General features: G+C 40.2%; 1 protein-coding gene across 5 annotated transcripts in view; it reads right to left on the bottom strand.

The window, feature by feature from the left end:
- LOC135491390 (plexin-A4-like) overlaps positions 1–19,563 on the bottom strand; it is a 219,650-nt gene that overhangs the window by 62,816 nt on the left and 137,271 nt on the right. For all 5 annotated transcript variants that reach the window (XM_064777229.1, XM_064777230.1, XM_064777228.1 and 2 more), the window contains exon 8: positions 18,154–18,244. In XM_064777229.1, coding sequence (XP_064633299.1) covers positions 18,154–18,244 — 91 coding nt within the window. The remainder of the gene's footprint in view (positions 1–18,153; positions 18,245–19,563) is intronic.

Genomic DNA, 19,563 nt, shown 5'->3' with positions numbered 1-19,563 from the left:
CATGATTATTGTGGAGTCAACGCGTTTCATTTCATTGCGATTTCCTTTGATGAAATAACGAAATGAACACGCATCAACAGCAATTGTAAATTGGCCAGATGCGACTGCGTGCAGCTAGCATAATGATGTTTGAGTTCTGAGGTAATCTTATTTAGGGACGCACGCTTATAGAGAGCTAAAACTACTCTAGCACCTCTGTTGTAATCTCTTTCAATTTCTGATGGGTTTTTTATCCATACAACACAAAATTGAGTTGTTTCTGTCACATTTAGAGTGATATCTCCGGCTTTGGTTGTTACAAGCTAGATCAAGCAAGGTGAGAAGTGATACGTCAAGGAAAACATTGTATCTCAACTTTATAAACTAATAGCTTTTTTCATCAAAACCCTCCACTCCAAAACCCAAGCGACCATCACTTCTAATTTGAGGCAGCTGAACATATGATTAGGGTTACAAAAATTTTTCTAGTTTTGTTTTGCATCTTAAATACCAGGTAACAGTCTTTAAATATTGTATGTCTTCTATTTGGGGCAACGTTCTTGAGTCACAGCGTGTAGTCAACAGGCGGGCTTCAAAGGCCTCAGTGATACAAGATTCAGTTCTGAAGACAAAAGCTAGAGGTCACTACTGCATACAGAGACGGGGCAGTAGACTTTTGATTAATTTCAATTATGGCTTGTTGATGCAAACCACTGGAAAATATGTTGAGGGAGAAGAAGGGGATAATTTTTTCATCCTGAAATGAAAATTAATAACTTTTTTGTCATTGACAATGAATGCAATTACGATTTCGCATAGCAACATCATGCCACCCAAACGATAAGTTGCATCATCATCCAAAATACGTCTTACATCTGGGTGACCTGAGTTGGCAGGCCTGCTGGTTCTGATTAACTTCGATTGTCTTTGATAAACAAACAATAGGCCCATGACATACTTTGAGCAACAAGTCGAAACTTGCTGAGCAGGAAACAGTTTTGAGACGCTTCCAGAAAATTTTTTTTTTGTTGCTTTGTGAAGCCACTATCTAGACTTATCGAATGTTGGGAAATTTGTATGATATCATACAATAATTGTATGATCATCAAATGCACAGCAGCATCACTGCAATTTTAAAATTCACTTCATTTCACAATGCTCCGGGTTTTATCAGTAACAAAGATCTTCATAGTACGCTTGTTGCCACAATACAATTGTCTTGTCTACCCATGAGTATCTCAGGTGAGATAAACCGTAACAACTTTCAACATATCCTGCATTGTTTCTCATGATACTATAAAGTAACTTATCTTGCGTACACAATAGAAAGTCAGGCTGACAGCGGAAAGAAATATATTTTCTCACAGGCAACTCGCAATCAGGTGCTGCCACCGGAGGGGAAACTAACGCACCCTGCTAAAATACTCTGGTGCCACTGACGCAACGCTGTAACGGGGAGGGGGCCGGGGGCAGGCCAAAGAGGGCTTCTTTTTCCATGAAGTCAGGGAATACCAGATCCAAACACTGCAGAAGAAAGAACTCAGAAATGGTTAACCTGGTGAAGTCTGACCACTTGACTTACTTACTTTATGCTGTCTCAGAAATAATTAAAACCAACTCTGTGTTGTTTCAAACAAGTAGCAGCTTGAAAAAAACTTGCCACCTGAGAAGATGTATCCTCTTCGTGGTGTATTGGAAATGTTACAAATAAGTTACCATACCAGGGATATTGCAGTCATTTTTTTGCCACCTGGCACCACTTTGTTAAAAAGCTTCACGTTGTGTACATTGATAAACAAATCTTTTGTTTTTTAACATGTTTAAGTCAGGCTGGTGTTTCACTGGTTGCGTCTCAGTATCAAGACCACAGACATCCAATGATACATGCAGATTGGCTCAGTCATCTCCAGAAGTTCTGTATTCCATATCCGCCAATAAACAAACTTGTCTATCCATATTTCATCAGTGGGTCTTTCTTGATTAGGATCCCTCGGTGGAGTCATCTTAGACAGAATTATTCTATTTGATAAGTCGTCTCCCTGCGGTCACTTGGTGAATTCATCAGTGACTGAGACATGCCAAATCAAATGGCCCTCTTGGAGATTTTGTTTCATTTTGTTTGATTCTTGTATTAATCCACACCAGGCATGTGAATACCTGGGTTATGTTGTGTGTTGAACTGAGGCATGTAGATTTCATCTTTAAGGTCCTCTCCACTGTTTTAAACAACTCATCCATGATAACAGTTCACACACCCAAAATCTGCGATGAGCAACTTTTACAATGTGATTCTGAATTGGGACTCGAACTTTGGCATCATTCCGAATCGTGTTGACATGAACATTTATGTTGTACGGTATCACTGAAGTCTGTAACTTAATTGAAAAAGTCTGACCCTTACTACTGGTCCAGGACAGTAGTGATAGTTTTGTAAGTCAGTAATGCAATTGAAAACCTCGGACCGTCACTTCTGGTCCAGTACGGTACCACACATTTTGTAAGTCTGTAATTGGACAACTCGTACCCTCACTACTGGTTCAGACACACCCCTGCATGTCACACCCTGCATGTCTTACACCTGTCATATCACATACATAAGATATAACAGAACTGCTCTTTGCATGCGAGCCTGTCATTATGCCAGAATGGCGCCAGCTAGCTCATTGTCCGATGTTTTCATTATGCTATTGCAGGAAGTCTAGTTGCGCAAAGTGTTAATTCCGCTAATCAGGCAGAGTAAAGGAACAAAAGCGGTATTGAGCGGTCATATATTGTATTCAGAGCATGGATAAAGACAGGCATGATGTTGTTGCATGTGTTGGACATCTCATTAGGAGTGACCTTCATGACGAGGTGGCACTTTGACCCTTCTTTTGCGCTATTCAGGTGTGGCTGCCTTTGGTTGGATAGGAATCAGCTGAGTAGCCCTTTTTATCGAATCGAGGGAGTTTCGTGCCATGCTATAATGACATATATCTCAACTTGTATTGGAGCGCATCAGCATGTACCACCGAGAGCTATTGGCATATTGCACTCTTATGCAGTCAGAAGTTCAACTCGGTGTACTTTTAACCATGAAACTTTCGCAATGCTAAAAATTGGCAAATTTGCTCATTTTCAATGAAAGAGCTAATGGAAAGCATCAGCACAGAACTAACACAGCAACAGCCTGAAAGCCTCGACATACGAGTACAATGTGGCCAACGCAAAAATTGTGACACACAATTCTTCTTGATAACAACTCACGCAGACTTGGCTGCAAGGAGGAAAAGAACTCACACGCACGCTTGTTGCTGTTTTAATTGGACGACTCGCATCTTGTTAAGTATTGGCAAGGATCGGAAATCTCAGCCATGAATAAGAGGCTCCAAGAGCGGGTAATGAAAGACCGCGTCAATTAGGCTGCTTTGAGAGAGAGCGTGGCATCCGCTTTGCTCACGTTGCAAAGTACTTGATGCGGCAGCGAAGTGAGCTGAACCTTTGATCACGTTTCTCTCGGCTGAAGTTGGTGTACTCATGACGCTGTCACAGGAGATCGCTTGGCGCTTTTCTTTGTTTAGTAATCCTCTCCTGATTGTGGTACGGAATCGTGAGAAGAGACGGCTTCTACTGAATGGAGAGTATTACTATTTTTTACACAAGTTGAAGGATGTGGTTGTAAATGGGGAAACCTCAGAACTTGTTTTTTTCTCGAGACGCAAAGCAACTGGTGGATGAAAGCTGACTTCAGAGGCAAAATTATGGGAGCATTTCAGTGGGCACTTTCCTGAATGAAACTTTACCACGGATATGACCCCAGTGCCTAAAACCTTACTGTCAAAATGAGATAAATCCTCAAATGTCTTGATTTTTGTGTGAAATTTCAAAATAATCACCAAACCTGATATTTCAAACCTTTTAATCTTCTTTACCAGCCTAATACCAGAAACGACATTTAACCAAACCACAATACACAGTTCTCAATAAATAACCACAAATAAGCAGGTCTCCTAATTGGTTTTAATGATTCCCTGTACTGAAATATTCCACATTTAACCTATAAATTTCAACCTTAATGCCTGGAGCAAAGTTTTAGCAAACCACAAAGTCACTGTTTCTCAATAACTTGCCACAGATAAGCAGAATCATGGAGGAAACCACCCTGAGGGGGACAGGGTCAGAACATCTCTTGCCAATATCACCCGGCCATTTATCACCCAGTGTGAGAAATGGCCATGCTGACTTCCACCTTTGCCCGGGGACATGAGCTTCATGTGACAATATCATGGCTAATCTGTGAATTAAATGTGGCCGGATGTCACAGCGAGTCTCTCTTGCCCCAAAATATGGCATCAGGTGGCTAAATTAAGCTGCAGCAGAAGGTTTGTTGGTAAATTTAGATGTTAATCTAGGGAAGACGATAAGAATGAAATCACTTCACCGATCAGATTTGCATTCAATTTTGCTGTCCTAGAGAATACCCTGCCTGTTCTATTATGCCAAGACCCTGAAAACCTTAGCAAAGTTGGGTCCCCTAGCAGCCAAGTTCAAAAAATAACGTGTTTGTAAAATCTAAAGGACATACCGTGTGGACAAGTGACTTGTACTCTCGGCTAGCAGTCAAGAGGTCCCTGGCTTGAACCCCAATGTCAGCGCTAGACTCCATGCAGGTATCTTTGTCTAACTTGCCTCACTCCACCAAGGCATATAAATGGGTAATAGTTGGAAATTTTCTCACACATTTACTTCGAAAGCACATAAATATCTGCGGTTACAATATTCTTTACGTTTGAACATCATAGGAACCTTCCAGACTTTCCACTCCTACAACAAGACAAAGCTGGGCTGGCTAGCGGCAAGACACTGAGTTCACCCGACAGAAATGATAACGAATTCGTGGCTCAATGCGTCTGCTCACAACGCGTGAAATGATTGTACGAATGGTGGAAGAACAATGGCTGAATCGGGCGTGATGGTCTGCGGCCGAGAAGATGAAAACAGTCAGTGATGCAGCAAAGCCTGATAAGGCCGTGTGTCACTTTCTGAAATGAACATCCCGCATCCTGCAAGGGACAAAAGAAGCATCCATCTTCAAAGTAGATCATCATTCACCATAAGAGAGTTCATAGTTAGCCTCTAATCAAACTAGTCTTAAATCCAGGTAGTAGCTCCTAAGAGAGCTATGTGGTAAAGCATTACAGCTGTTTGCAAAGGCATTTTTCACACCTTTTCACACCTCTGCCAGGATGAGGTGGCATCTGAGTGAGTCACTTGTCGCCTCCCTCAATCATTTTCTCTGCACTTGGTGGTGCTATTCTGCACAAAGTATTCACCCGCTAAAGCTAAGCAGAGTGAACATCCTTTTTTTGACATTCAAAAGCAACTAAAACATCAAACGACCACAGTGTAAGAAATACCATCACAGTATCAAAGCACCAGCATTAAGCCGCCATCAATATACATTGCCCATCTAACTAAAGGTTCCCATAACTATACCTCCTTTTTCAAGCAGCAATTTCGCTAGGGTTTGCCAAATTGAGCAAGGCAGTGACACAAAGCTGACCACGTGGGTATGTAACCGAGTTGACATGGATTGGAACATTCTGACCAGTCTTGAAGCTCTACTTGTGTCCATTTGGCTAATTAGAGTGGGAGTTTTGGTCACAACGGGCTGATCTGGCCGCACATATTAATCTTATCGTGACTATCAATCAAAGAGATATTTTTTCCCAACAACAAGTGGGGTTCCAAAGAAGTCGCATGATTCACTTGCAGAGATGTTCTAAGATGTGGCAGTTTCTTTAAAGGCGACTAAGACGGCAGATGAGCACACTCACAAAAGTTTAACTTCTTTTGTTTGGTTTGTTTATTATGTCATGTGGTACTTAAAAGTTCTTGTTGAAATGTTTCTTCTGGCATCACTGCCATATCCTATTGTTGTGATTGTTGTGACTGTTGTTGCTGTCCTCTTTGCTAAACAACAGCAGTACCTATTTCAACCTTTGTCACGGAGCAGCCCTTCCGTATAAGGTTTCACATCATCATTTACCCTGGAAGAGAAACCCAAATAAGCAACTTTGGCCAATCTGAACCAATTTCATGATAAGCGTTTGCCACCATTCAGCCATTGTTTCTTAGATAGCGAGTGCCATCTTCAGCTGCGGACAATGGTAATACCATGATGAATGGTCTGTCCTGGATCCAGACCGTTAGTTCTATTCCATTATTTCTACATCAGCATCGGGTAGTAAATCAAACAAATTGTCCATCATGGACGGTGAGGTTAATATGGTTTATTGACTAGCGGTGTCATCAACAACCGACCGGTGGTAATCCATCGCCGGTGTGACCTCAGATCCCTTATCAGCTTCCTTGTTTCAAAAAGAAGCAATTGTGAGGATATGTTTAGGAGGAGGTTGAGATGACACCATTCATACATAGTTCGCCAAAGTTAAGCAGCAAAGTCGAAATATCATAATGCAGGAGCAAACAGTTATTAGAACATAATATATTTGATTCTGCATGACTATGGCCACACCAGACCCAATATCAGTCATGCCAGGTTAAAACCTATCACCAATCAACAGAGAAGCAGAATGTTGCAGAAGACAACATTTGCCTCTTTCCAGAAAAGAAGCATTTCTTGGGGTAAACATGGTGAAATGGGTGGACTCTGTCCAGTTATGGGGTCAGTTTCTGTTGACTTCAAACGCCATGGATGACATGAAGAGACGACTTCTCAAATAACAAGTCACATTGAGTTCAACTTCAAACTGAACGAGGGTAATAATCTGGACCAAGAGGCACTTACGACATCCTCCCTACACCTTTCAGGCAAGAAAATCCATCAATTTCCTTAATCCACATTGACTGGAATCCGATGACCTTGACTACTACCCTTCCCCATCAAAAGCTAAACATTAAAACGACGGGTCCTTCTTGGGGACCAGCATCTATTGAAACGCAAAACCTTATAAATCCTCATTAGATGAATTCTCGATTTTCGACGCTAAAGAGCTCCTCCAACAATTCAGTATATGTAGCCATGTCAAGGCACAATCTCCTGAAGGGGCTCCAGGGATTCATGAGGGGTGAAATAAATCCTTTTCTGGATTCAAACTGTCTCGTTTTAATCTACTATAAATTCTCTTGCTAACAGGTCTGAAGCGATCGCGTTACGAAGATACCTCTATACATCCTTGTGACAGCTTCCGTGCATGACTCTGCATACGAAAGATGGGGAGAAAATTGTCTGGAGACTACGGGAAGCGATATCTCAGCTTAAATTTCAGCGCAATATTTTTCACGTCAGGAACACATGTGGTCTATGAGGTCCCTGCGGTGATAGTGACAATAAAGCTATTTGGATGAATTGTTTGTTGAATTTTTAGCAGGTTTTGGTCTAGTTCTTTCAATAATGCCCGCTCACTTCAGGGGACCGACATTTTCGAGAAGCAGAAAGGCATAGGTTTTTTTCTACATTGTCAGGCGAGTTGTTAATTGGTAATTAAGAAGCAGTGGTAAAGGCCAAATGTTACAGGTTCCTGCATTAAAGAGTTGACGATTTATGATAATTGGTACTGAAGTGTGGTCAGGCAGCATAGTCGAGGAAAGGGGAATCGAAATCTTGTGTGTATGGCAGTAATGAATAACAGTCGGAATGTCTTTTCGGTTAAAATGCTGAAGGTTTTAAGATGTTTAGGTAGCTGCTGTCCAGTTGTCAAATGGACAAATTGACAGAGACAGGGTATTACAAGACCTTTGAAAGATCAAGGATCTTTGTCATGATAACTTTCACCCTTGTCTCTACCGTTTCAGTTGAATATAGTGGAGATCAAGCCAAGTGGCCTGCCTGAGAACACAAGGGAATCAACCACACATGAATCAACCTACATGCTTCTCTCAAAGACGGATATGACTACAGCACTATCTCATTTTGGCTTAGAGACCTACTATCACCCCCTTTTGGACAATCTGACCCCTTTTGGTAAATCTGACACCTGTGGTAACTAGATAAACGTGTATTAGGTTACAAAAGAATAATTGCCAATAGTTTCACCGTCACGAACCATGAAATGATTTCTTCAGATGAACAAGATAAGCTCCGATTGTTTTCGGTCTGATTGAATTGGGGAGAGCGACAATAGCTCCATAAATCACAAAATGATTATATTAATCAGGACAAAATGATAGAACATATAACTATGAAGTTAGGAAACAGTCGCTTTCGATGATAGGATCAGGGACCATGAAATCACTTCCATCGAAGTGAGAAGAAAGATATTTATGTGGTTAAGAGGTCAGGGGATGTCCTGGCCAGCAAAACATCTCTCCTCATGGGCCACATGGAATTCTACCATCTAACCTCATCGGCATCATCACTATGCTAGTGAACTAAGTCTTATGAAGCACTGCACAAACAGGTGATTTTCGTCACTGCAAGCTGTGGTGGAGCCATGAAGGATAGCACTCAAACCACGACTGTCACGACTGTTCCATCGCAGGTCGCAGCAACTGATAACGCTAGTTTGTACACTGTTTTACAATAACGGTAACAAGAACAAACTTCATCAGAAAAGAACAGCTTAGATGATTTCATGGACGTCGAGCATGAAATAACTCACAAGTTGCACAATGCCCCTTTGATGTCAGGCTCCGACTTACGGAAACGCTCCAGTGATTTGAGATTGGTTACAAGGTACAAGCAAGTCATCTGAGCATCAAAGTAAGCACTCTGAGGCGAGTTGGCATCCACAATGCTCCAGGGACTGCCACGCCAGCGAGTGAACCTGGCCAAGTAATTATAATGTTTATATTAGCCGCATCATAACCGGTCAACCTGCGGTTGTCGCTGAAGTGAGCATCGCATCGCCTTTGAGCAAGCCGAGACACTACATTGGGTTCAATTCCAGGTTCTTGCCACAAATGAGCAACTATTCTGATATGCTGGACAACATCTGGTAGAAGCCAAGGAGGGAACTAGCCCAAGATGGTAGAAATTCGTTGATGTCCTCAGTCATTGGCAATGGCTATAGCAGCTTCCAGCTGAGGATGTGAGGAAAAATCCACCTGTTTGTGGAGTGTTTTAACGACACCCCAGATTGTAAGAGGAAACCTACTTCACTTGACTGGCGAGGCACCTTCATCTCTCAAGGAGAGGATTATACTGAGAAGTGAGTGGTGCAAGGACGTAATTTGATCGCAACTTTCTGATGACAAACACTCAAAGAACTGATCCAATGACTCGCACCTACAGGTTTCAGAAAAGAAATGACTCAATGCTGTTGACGCAGATTCCATGCGGTTGAGGCTTAATGATTGACATTAAGTAGCATCTAATGTTACATAGACTCGAAACAGCATCCGACACGTTTGAAGCAAGGTTACATTTGTACGACTTGGGCATGAAATTCAACCCTGGAAGTTTTCAATGCAGGGTTCAGAATGACTCAGTTCAGTTCTGTAGGCAAGTTCCGTGCGAATAGATGTATAAAGCCCATGATTGACATATCGCAGAATTTTTACAAAGGAACAGAATCTAATGATTTTCATCAATAGTGTAATTATGACTCAACAGGCACCGTTTCAGGTAATGACAGCATGACTAAACATTCAAACGGTGTTTTATTGCAAATAATTTCACCAAACAGGAAAGCAATAACTGTAACAATGAGAAAACCATTAACTGCCAATAACAAAACCAGAGTCAACCTCAAGATATTTTGGAGTGGGAAAGTGAAAAAGATCCTAATCTGCCAACACCACCCCAGGTCGCCGCGAAAACGTATAAGAAGACACCATTAGTAAGGAGAAAGCGCAATGTTTGAAAACAATATCAAACAATTTTTGCTTCCCTGAAGTACCTGACGAATTCCAATATCCTACCTTAAAAAGGATAGCAACAGTCAATAACCATAAAACGTTCCCTGGAGACAATCAACAGGGCCTCCTTGGTACAAAGCAGAACCACCGGACTGCAAAGTTTCCCAGCAAAGCTTTCCATAAGTCTGCCTTTGGTGACTCATGATTGCCAATATCCGATCACATCAGAGGACACTTTGGAAGCCAAACGAGCAATTTTCGTGGACCGCCAAAAAAATAAACTGATGCAAACCACTTCTCCTTTGCAGAGTATTAAAATATTTTATGGCATAACCATTTTTCTCAACAACCCCTCATCTGAAGAGACTTTGAGAGAAGCCCACCATCGTATCTCTTGACCAGGCAATTTCAATATCCCCAAACAGGAGCACAAGATAATCAACACCATAAAGTGCCCAAAAAAACCTAACAAGTTCCACATTGTACAAAGGAAGAGCCCACACATGCCATCCTTTCCTTTCATCAAAATTTTTTGTAAATGCTTTTGACTTCCTTGCTATTTCTAATGTCAGATCAGATCAGTTGTTGTCATGGAAAGCCTTGTAACCAAACATGCAAATAGCCCAAACATGGCCTAAAAAATTGCAAAGAAGAGCCAAATTGTCCCATTATATCACCACAAACCAAATTTCGCAATACCTGGTGATTTCCAATTTCAGACGACGTCAAGGGAAGTCTCATATCCTACCTCACTGCAGTCAAAGCATCCGTCTGCTTTGTAGCCAAGGACAAACAGACAAAATGAAGCCGAACTGCTCAGGGCAGACAAGTTATATGAACTTTCTAAGCGAGCGCACCGCAACTTTGTGTGTGCGGTTGACAACTTGCTTCAAGGCACCGCAATAGTGAGAATTTCAATATGTCCATGTCGATGATGAGCCAATTATGACGTTACCGCCGGCGATCTGTCTACCGATGAAATCATGGGCGCGATAAAAGTTTGACAGTACGCCAAGTGGTTCGACCACTTCAAAGGAATTGGTGAGGTATAAAGCAAGGTAACTCAAATATGATGAATTTGTTCCGTTTCTGCCACAGACGCATCAAAATTATTACATTTTTCAACGCAGTCGAGACTGACAGACTCCCATTAGCAATTTGATGTTTACATTTTCTATATCAACCCAACCTGGCTTGTAGTTTCTTTTAATACATCAATGTACACACACTGCAGTAGAAAATATACCTAACTTTGAAACTGCACTCCAGTCAAATTCAAAAGGAGCCCATCAAAGCCTTTTTAAATTTGTCTCAATTTCATATCATGTCAGCGTTAATTTCACCTTCCATTTTGTCTAATTAACGTATTTTACAAGGCGTGCCCTCAAGAAATTATCTGAAACAAACTCGAAATGTTCACAACATTTTTGACAAGGTTTCGACTAGGCTAAGTGGTTTCCAATTTAGTTTTAAAGAGTTCATGAAATAAGCGAGAGTAAAGTATACCCTGGAGTGAAATTGCACCTAGTAATATTTTAGACAAGTTGTTGCAATGTGCCTTGATGAAGCTCTAATTGATCAAGAGTACCAACTTCACCTTTTCCTAAGGAGCAGATCCACAGGCAACGAGCACAGACAACTACTTTTTTGCAATTTCGAATCAGTAATTAGTATAGGTTAACAGAAGCCTGCTTACACTGAAGACGGGCCATTTATAACACAAGACAAAACCATCATACCTAGTGACAGCCAGCACCACCTAGCAGGATGCTGATACCCTATTGAATTGAACATCCTCTTGACAATTTGAAATCAACGACTTATAACCAACTAAGTTTCATGCACTTCAAATTCTTGAGCAACTCTGTGTTCCCCTCGGTCACCAAAATAAACCATGGATCATCCATTAATTTGAAGCGTTATATCGATGTTTGCTAATTGCCTGACAAGAGTGTCAATTAGCTGTCATAATACTGTCACGAATTGAACAGAAGCGCCAATCAGAAAATCAATGAATTTTACCATGCAGCGATACAAATATTAGAGGTCAGAAACAAGGTCAGTCGAAATTAAATTTCATTGACATCTCAAAGATTGTTGAGATAGGAAGTAGCATCGCTGACACCTCAGACAATGGCGTCTGATCCATTTTATTCACATCGAAATGGGTGCCATGCTGACATGATATTTTGCTGACATGTTATATTGCTATGATTTTAAAGTTACAATTTGCTATGTTTTTTAATTTTGACACAGCAGCCTCATTTGACAAGCGGCAGTGTGATGGATCTATTTGCTATTTGAAGAAGAAGAAATTCAAATGTTAGAAGAAATCTAACACCCGGATGCCAATGAGTGAAGGCAAAAGGTCTGAAATTTCTTTCTTGCAAAAATCCTTTCATTCGATAAACTCTAAAATGCTTTTATTTGGTGGAATTTTTTTAATTCAAAGATCACTGAGAGTTGATACAGAAATCTATCTATTCTAGCTTTCAAATTTAGCACTTAGCAATGCTAAGTAAGAGGAAGAAGTCTGAATTTCATCCAAGATCGATAATTTCATATCCCTGCTAACACCAGATGCTCGTAATATTTCTCCTTCCTTTTATAGTGACAGCAACTTTCGAAAGTCTCTTTATAAAACTCAACACGGCTTTAGATGAGCACACTTTTCTTTCACAATTTTTTTAACGGAGCGGAAAAATTCTCTTCAGATCCACATGCACATCAGGTATTTTTTAATTTTAATTTCATAGAGTGCTGAACCACAAAGTCAAGAAAACGATCCTTTTTAAATTTTTTTTTTTGAAAGCAACGCTAGAGAAAGGAAGTTGCCTTAGCAAACCAGGCGGTACAGACGTTTATGAGGTTTCTAAGAAGATGCAGAGAAAACCTTTGAGAATTTTATAAAGCTTTTTATCAATCTCCAAGAGCATAAATTGCTCAGACATGATTTTTATCGGAAATGATGCTTTTTCATCAAATGTTGCGTACAAGAACACACGGCTTCATACAAGTACACATAAGGGTATCATTTATACAAAGTAAACATGATCTAACTTAAAGGGGCAGTGATTTATTCATGGTTTGGCATTGCATTTTGGCTGGGGGATTCTTTGTGTTACACCCTATGGTGGGTCCATCAACCCCCAAAATCTCAAAGTCGAACTAAACCATCAAAATTACATCATAATTCAAAGATAAAGCCCTTAAGACAATGTTGAAGGCGTCCCCAATATGGTGGAAATGGCAGCACCATCTGATAACACGTCTACAAGCTGCTGTTAACATGATTTCAAATGTTTCTAGGTCTATGCCACGATCTTGGTGGTCCTGCAGTGGCAAAGGGTTAACAATTATGAATTATGAACTTCAACCAATGCAATAGCGACCACAATGAAAAACACCCTGAATGCAAAATCTTGACAAAGTGATCCACATCCTGTTCAAGAATGTCGAATTTATGAAATATTGTTGTCAACAGCTTACAGGCGGATTACCGCTGATGAAAACTTTAATACCCTGATAATTGCTAGCCTACCAGCTCAAAATGGATTAGCGCAACAATTTCAAAACCATCTGACATGCCCGCACTGCTTGAATGTGAAATTAATTGCGCCTGTCTGGTGCAGCTATTCGCTGCCCTGTGACAAGAATTTATGAATAAATGTTTGGATCATTGTGTGGCTCATTTATATGCTGTCACCGCAGTACAGACAGGTGTCTACAGCATTCCTATGGAGGGGTCTCTCTAGGGCCTGATAACCCATTGCTGGGTGACTAAAACAATTTGTTCAAAGAAAGATCCAAACAAGCATTTAGTCAATCACATATCTTTTCTACACCGCATTTCTAATGATCGGTTTCATTTATCATCAAGCCTTTCAGTTCTATTCATTCAAAATTGATCCTCAGCCAAAACCGCCTCCTCCTCCGCGATTCATTGCAGACTGACACGCCTTGCTAACTTTAAACAAAGTCACATAATCTACTCGTTTCAAACGATCCCACAGAACCCCCTCAAGTTGAAATACACCAATTTCACAGTTCAAACTCCCCAAAAGAACTTCTCCATGTTTTTCTGAAGCTTTTTGTCTAATGCCCATTATCGATGGACTTATCCATTTCATCCTGTGATGTTTTCATCCCGCTTGTTCTTTAGCAATGAACTACAGAAAATCGTAGCGAATCACGGAAAATCTCATTGGATTTTCCGATTACAGCGTCACGCTCTCGAGTCATGGTATTAGAGGATCGACTACGTGATCTACTCAATGGCGAATCCAATCGAAATCTATACGCAGTGTCCTGGGTTTGGTTTGGAATCGATTGGAGCTATTGTGAGTGGTGAGTGCGGGTAGGGGCCGTGTAACAGGGGGATCACACCCGAGTGGCAGTCCTGTCATTCTCCCAGCAGATCGAAGGACGTTCTCTCCGCCAAAATTGACTCCTATTGCACCATGTGATCACAGGCAAGTGAAGATACCTAAATTGACCATTCACATAGTAATTGACAAGCCCCCACACAATATATGTGTATCTTCACAGGCCCATGATTACAACAAGATATTTGGTTTAGAACTTGATTACTGGCAGCGAGTGTTGGCGGGCATGGAACAAGTGTATGTAAAGAGACTAATGATGCATAGGGATTCTGATATAAGTTTTTGGCTTTCAATGCAAGTTAGGTTTAAGATGTCCTGCCATGATGCAGACATCAAAGTGACCAGCGCTATACATGGCACACACACAATTGGTAACAGGACATGTACTGATTCGTCCTTGCCAATGATCTATAGACAATCTTACCAGCCTGAGAATCAAGCAATGTATGCATTTAACAACATATAACGAATCGTCATTAGTATTCCCGCCGCATTTTGTCTCGGTATCTTATTCACTTGCTCCCGCCAACAAGAGATGAACATTCTCCTATTTGCATATAAACCTCACAACCAGCGTATGAATCAACTCGTAGCCAACCCAAATGAAAATTTGACACTTTTCAATTCTAGACACTAACCAAATTTATTCAGTAGTAAAATCCCCACTCGGGTACAAAATCTTCTGTAGAAAGTGTCATCTTAACTTGAAACATGGCTCCAATTTGTTTCAACCCTAGATATTTCTATGAATTTCTAACTAAAATCAAGTCTCTATACTTGCTATTATCCAAATAAAATTTCCAGTAAAGTGCACATTCACGTACAAAATTATAGGTAGGAAGTTTAGCCTTAACTTGAAACACGACTTAACATCGTTTCAACCCTTCTTGAATGGATAGTTCTATGCATTTTCCTATATCAATCAATATAAAATGTCTGGTCAATTAAGACATATTTTGCTTGGTTTCATCTCCTAATATATATTTCATCAAATTTAACGAGCTCGCCATTTCCTGACCATGCATGCTAATTCACCACCTGGGCCTCCTGGTGGGATTCAATAGGGATGTTTTATATCATAGAATTTTTTACCAAAGTCGAATCATAAATATTCATCTAAGTTAGTGTTTGGCCTCTGGGTGTCCAATGCCAATGGGTATAACTATCCTATGCTAGTTGTGAATGCCATTTGACCTACTTGCCCCAAAAAATCTACCGTTATAGAAAAAAATCCCATTTTCCAGGCAGAATCAAGCCAATCATGTCGATAATGGAGAGAAAAAAACATATTATGGGTATCTTTTCTCAACGCAGCGTTTCAATCACAAAGACCATCAAGCAATTTTCATTCCCGAAAAGCAGGAAATGGAAAAACCGCAGAAAACACCTGCTCCCGTTCGAGAAAAATGCTGGCAATTTCGTAAAAATCAGATTCTGCACAAAACAAACTGCGGATAGATATCACCGTGAGTCACCGCCAGGATAATATTAATCTCAACCGCTTGACAAAAAGTCGTATTTACAAAGTACCGTAGGTCATGGGAAGATCAAACTCATTTGGTTACAAAATGATAGATTTCCGAGCTAATCAATCGTGGTAAAACGGCAATAAATCATCTACGGTACGCTTCGGCGGGTAGATATAGAATATGGAATAGTTTGGATACGGCTCACCGATTCCATCCATTTTTTCACGAGTTAATTACCACCGGGATTTAAAGCTCCGTTGCACAAAAAATTATATTAATAATAATTACGCAAGTTTAAGCGCCGCGCAAACGAACGATTTGAATTGCTGTGACCTGTGATTATAATCACTGCTCTGTACGACAAAAGATGGATTGTGTGTGGGTAAAACCGGTAATCGCTGTGTTTGATACCGATCGTATATAGGTTGCTGTGATCACAGACTCTTGTCGCAGACACCAGCGATGACCAATGCAAATGAGTGATTTTTGTTGCATGCCGTCAAGATTGTAGGTGACAATGATTTTAATCGCTCGTTTGCGAATCAATAAAGTTTTTAATGAGACTGATTCTCAAACACAGAATATTAAATCTTTTAGACGTTGTATACTTTTTAAAGTTCATCACATGGGTGGCTGCACAAAACACTGCCAATTACTGGTAATAGTTTAAAATTTAATTCACCAGGAGAGATAATTAAACTTTTAGATACCTGTCTTGTGCCCAATGAATTTTTATCAAAAAGATGGAACTAAACTTTTTTAGTTATTTTTCGTGTGATTCGACACAGGACAAGTTGATGATTGAAACTTTTCAAATGAATCAATTATTTGTTTAACCGAACGAAATTTTGATGGGAAATTGAAGAGATGTCAAATTTTGAATTGATGAGATGCAGTAGACTTTAGTGATTTAGTTATTGGTGAAATATTTGACATTTTAAAGTTTAGGTTAATTGACATTAAGTGTCACATGTTGTCTCATCAGAAGTATTGACAGTAAAAGTTTCATGGTTTTAGCTATCAGCATTCATGAGACATTGACAAAATAAGATTTTCAAAGATGGCCACCTGGAGCCCAGAAAGTAGGTCAAATGGCATGATTTTTTGTGTGTCAAGACATGTTGTTATAAGACATCTACACACCAAGTTTCAACTTTCTAGACTCAACAGTACGTGCCACTATTGTTGACTGACGGATGGATGAAGGTCGGCCCGGCGGACCGGCAGGCGGATGGACGGACAGATGAACAATCGACAAGCCATGATGACGGCCCGACAAACAGACGACGAACGAGAGACAAGACGTGATGACATAACCTCACCCAGGTGAGCTAAAAAGTGCTTTCCTCAAACACTTTTTTACCATCCCTTCATTGACAGGTTCTCTGGTTGTGGGGTAAGCCAGGCCATTTGAAGGGTTTAGAGCTAACAGGACATAGATAATGTTTCTCCAAATGTGCAATATCATCTCCAATAAGTCAAAGGCTGACTTCATAATAACAACATTATTCTTATGACGTTGTATCGACACTTGAGTCTCATCATGCCCTATGGGGATTGTATTCTACAAGACATGAAGTATGCAGCATTAAGTATCGCAAAAAATACCGCACACACACTTGTAACTAATATCATTGTCGCTTACTTTAATTGTAATTGGCAGTTTCGGATTCAGAGATTTCTCTAGAAATGTCACAATGGTCAAATTACATAAAATATCATTAATCATTGAAAACAAGACGTATTTTGAAGAAGAAACGAAACCTTTGTCATTTCGATAGACTCTTTGATTTTTATGTCCAAAGGAGTATTTTTATACTTAATGATGAGGTCCGTCTTTTCAAATGGGATGCCTTTTAATAATGTTATGGCAATGTCATTGCCAATAAAAACACACGTTCAACAGACGTATCTGATGTCAGGTATACTATCTTTTTCATCAAACAGATGTTACAGATACCTCACAGTGTGTCCCTTTGTATTACTCCCTTTAACAAAACTATCTTATTTTACAGTCAATGTGAAACATGACCAATAGCACTTCACTATAATTTTCATGATTATGGAGCTAAAAACGACTGACCGAGGTGTCAATCAGATGTATTTTCATTCGTTCATTGTCAATTTTTATATCGTTTAAGAATTGAGACCAGCTTGGTATAGCTGGCTCCTTTAAAATTTCTTGGCAGGATTTTACCTTGGAAGTGATTGGTTGAAATAACTTTGAAGTTACAAACCCACAGCAAACCTCATTGCGACGAATATTATGAGATTCAAATCACGATTTCCTGATTAGAATTTTTGCAATCGTTTGTTAATTCTGGCGAGGAGGTCGTCAGGGCTTTCCCTTTGATGTGCGATTATTTCATAATGCTCAATTGGTTAATGAAAGTTTATGAAATCCGCCCCAGTGCCAGTGTGCAGTGGTCACAGTTACTAACAAATCCATTGACATTAATCATGGAGTGACATGAAACCCAAAAAAAGTAGCTAAGTAGAAGTAGAGGTGAAACACTTACGATGTATGAACTTCACAGTTGAAGAAAGTGAAGTTGGTCGAGACGATCTCCTTGTCCTTCAATCCAATGGAAAGCTGCATTTTGATATGGTCTGAAACAATACAAAGATGAAGTGTGATATATTCTAAAAGGACTCGGTCGCAGAATGTTTGTAATGGAAAATGTGTCAAGTCTTATATGATTACGTCGGTCCTTGGTGTCGCAACCAAGGCCTGCTAGGTTTAAATTTGACGGCAAGTGTTCATTAGGAGCCCTTTTAGAATTGAAATAAATACCTCGCATTAAGTTCTTGGTTGTCTAATAGGGTAAACCTCAAATTACTACCGCATCAGGTTTTGGTTCGACAAAATTTTCATCATTTTTGGTTTTTACTCAAAATGAAATGGCCAGGGCCATTGTGCTCACCTCATGTGGAGGAAAGATGGATAAAGAGCATGGTATTGTGTCATGTAGTGTTAGGTTTGATGTAGGTCCAAGCAATTACAATTTCCCCAAAATGGCCAATTTACGGAACATTCGACCTCTGTGACCTTGAAAAGTAGGTCAATCAAAGAAGACCCGGGTGACACATTGAATGGTTGTTAGAATTAGATGTACCTATGATATAAAATTGGTGCCAATCGGGCAAGTCATTACTATGAATAATGGCATTTTGAAGAATTTAGGATTTGGCCCCCTCCCTGGAGGCCAAACGGCAAATCAGATCGCACCAAACTTCGGTACCTGAGATCACCTGACCGAGGGGTACATGTGTACTTAATTTGTGATCAATAGTCATTGCAGTTAAGAAATGTGCCATAGTTACGGCCTGACGGCGAATTTACGCCATTTGACCTCTGTGACCTTGACAAGAAGGTCAAATTAAAAACCTGTGTGACATATACTGTATGGTGGTTAGATGTACCCATGATATCAAATTGGTGGCAATCGGGCAAGAAGTTAAGGAATAATCACATTTTTAAGGTTTTTGGATTTTGCCCCCTGGTGGTCAAGTGGTGAATCATATTGGACCAAACTTCGGTCCCTGAGATCACCTGACTAAGGGGTAAATGTGTACCAAATTTGGTATCAATAGTCATTGCTGTTTAGAAACGTGCCATCGTTACATCCTAACGGCCAATTTACACCATTTGACCTCTGTGACCTTGAAAAGGAGGTCAAATCAAAAACCCGGAGGATATATGATGCACCTTTGCTAGAAGTACCTACCATATTTTTTTCAAAATTTCCCGACTACTATTAAGGGAGATATTGCATATTTTCACTTTTAACGTTTGGCCCCCTGGTGGCCAAACCATGAAACGAATCGGACCGAAACTTGGTCTCCAAGGTGTCATTACATAAGGGTACATGTGTACCAAGTTTCAACTCAATAGCTCTAACAGTTACGAAACGTGCCCTGCTAACGGA

This window comes from Lineus longissimus, chromosome 7 (genome assembly GCF_910592395.1).
Source record: "Lineus longissimus chromosome 7, tnLinLong1.2, whole genome shotgun sequence".
Classification (NCBI taxonomy): Eukaryota; Metazoa; Nemertea; class Pilidiophora; order Heteronemertea; family Lineidae; genus Lineus; species Lineus longissimus.
This window is presented reverse-complemented; position numbering and strand designations above follow the sequence as displayed.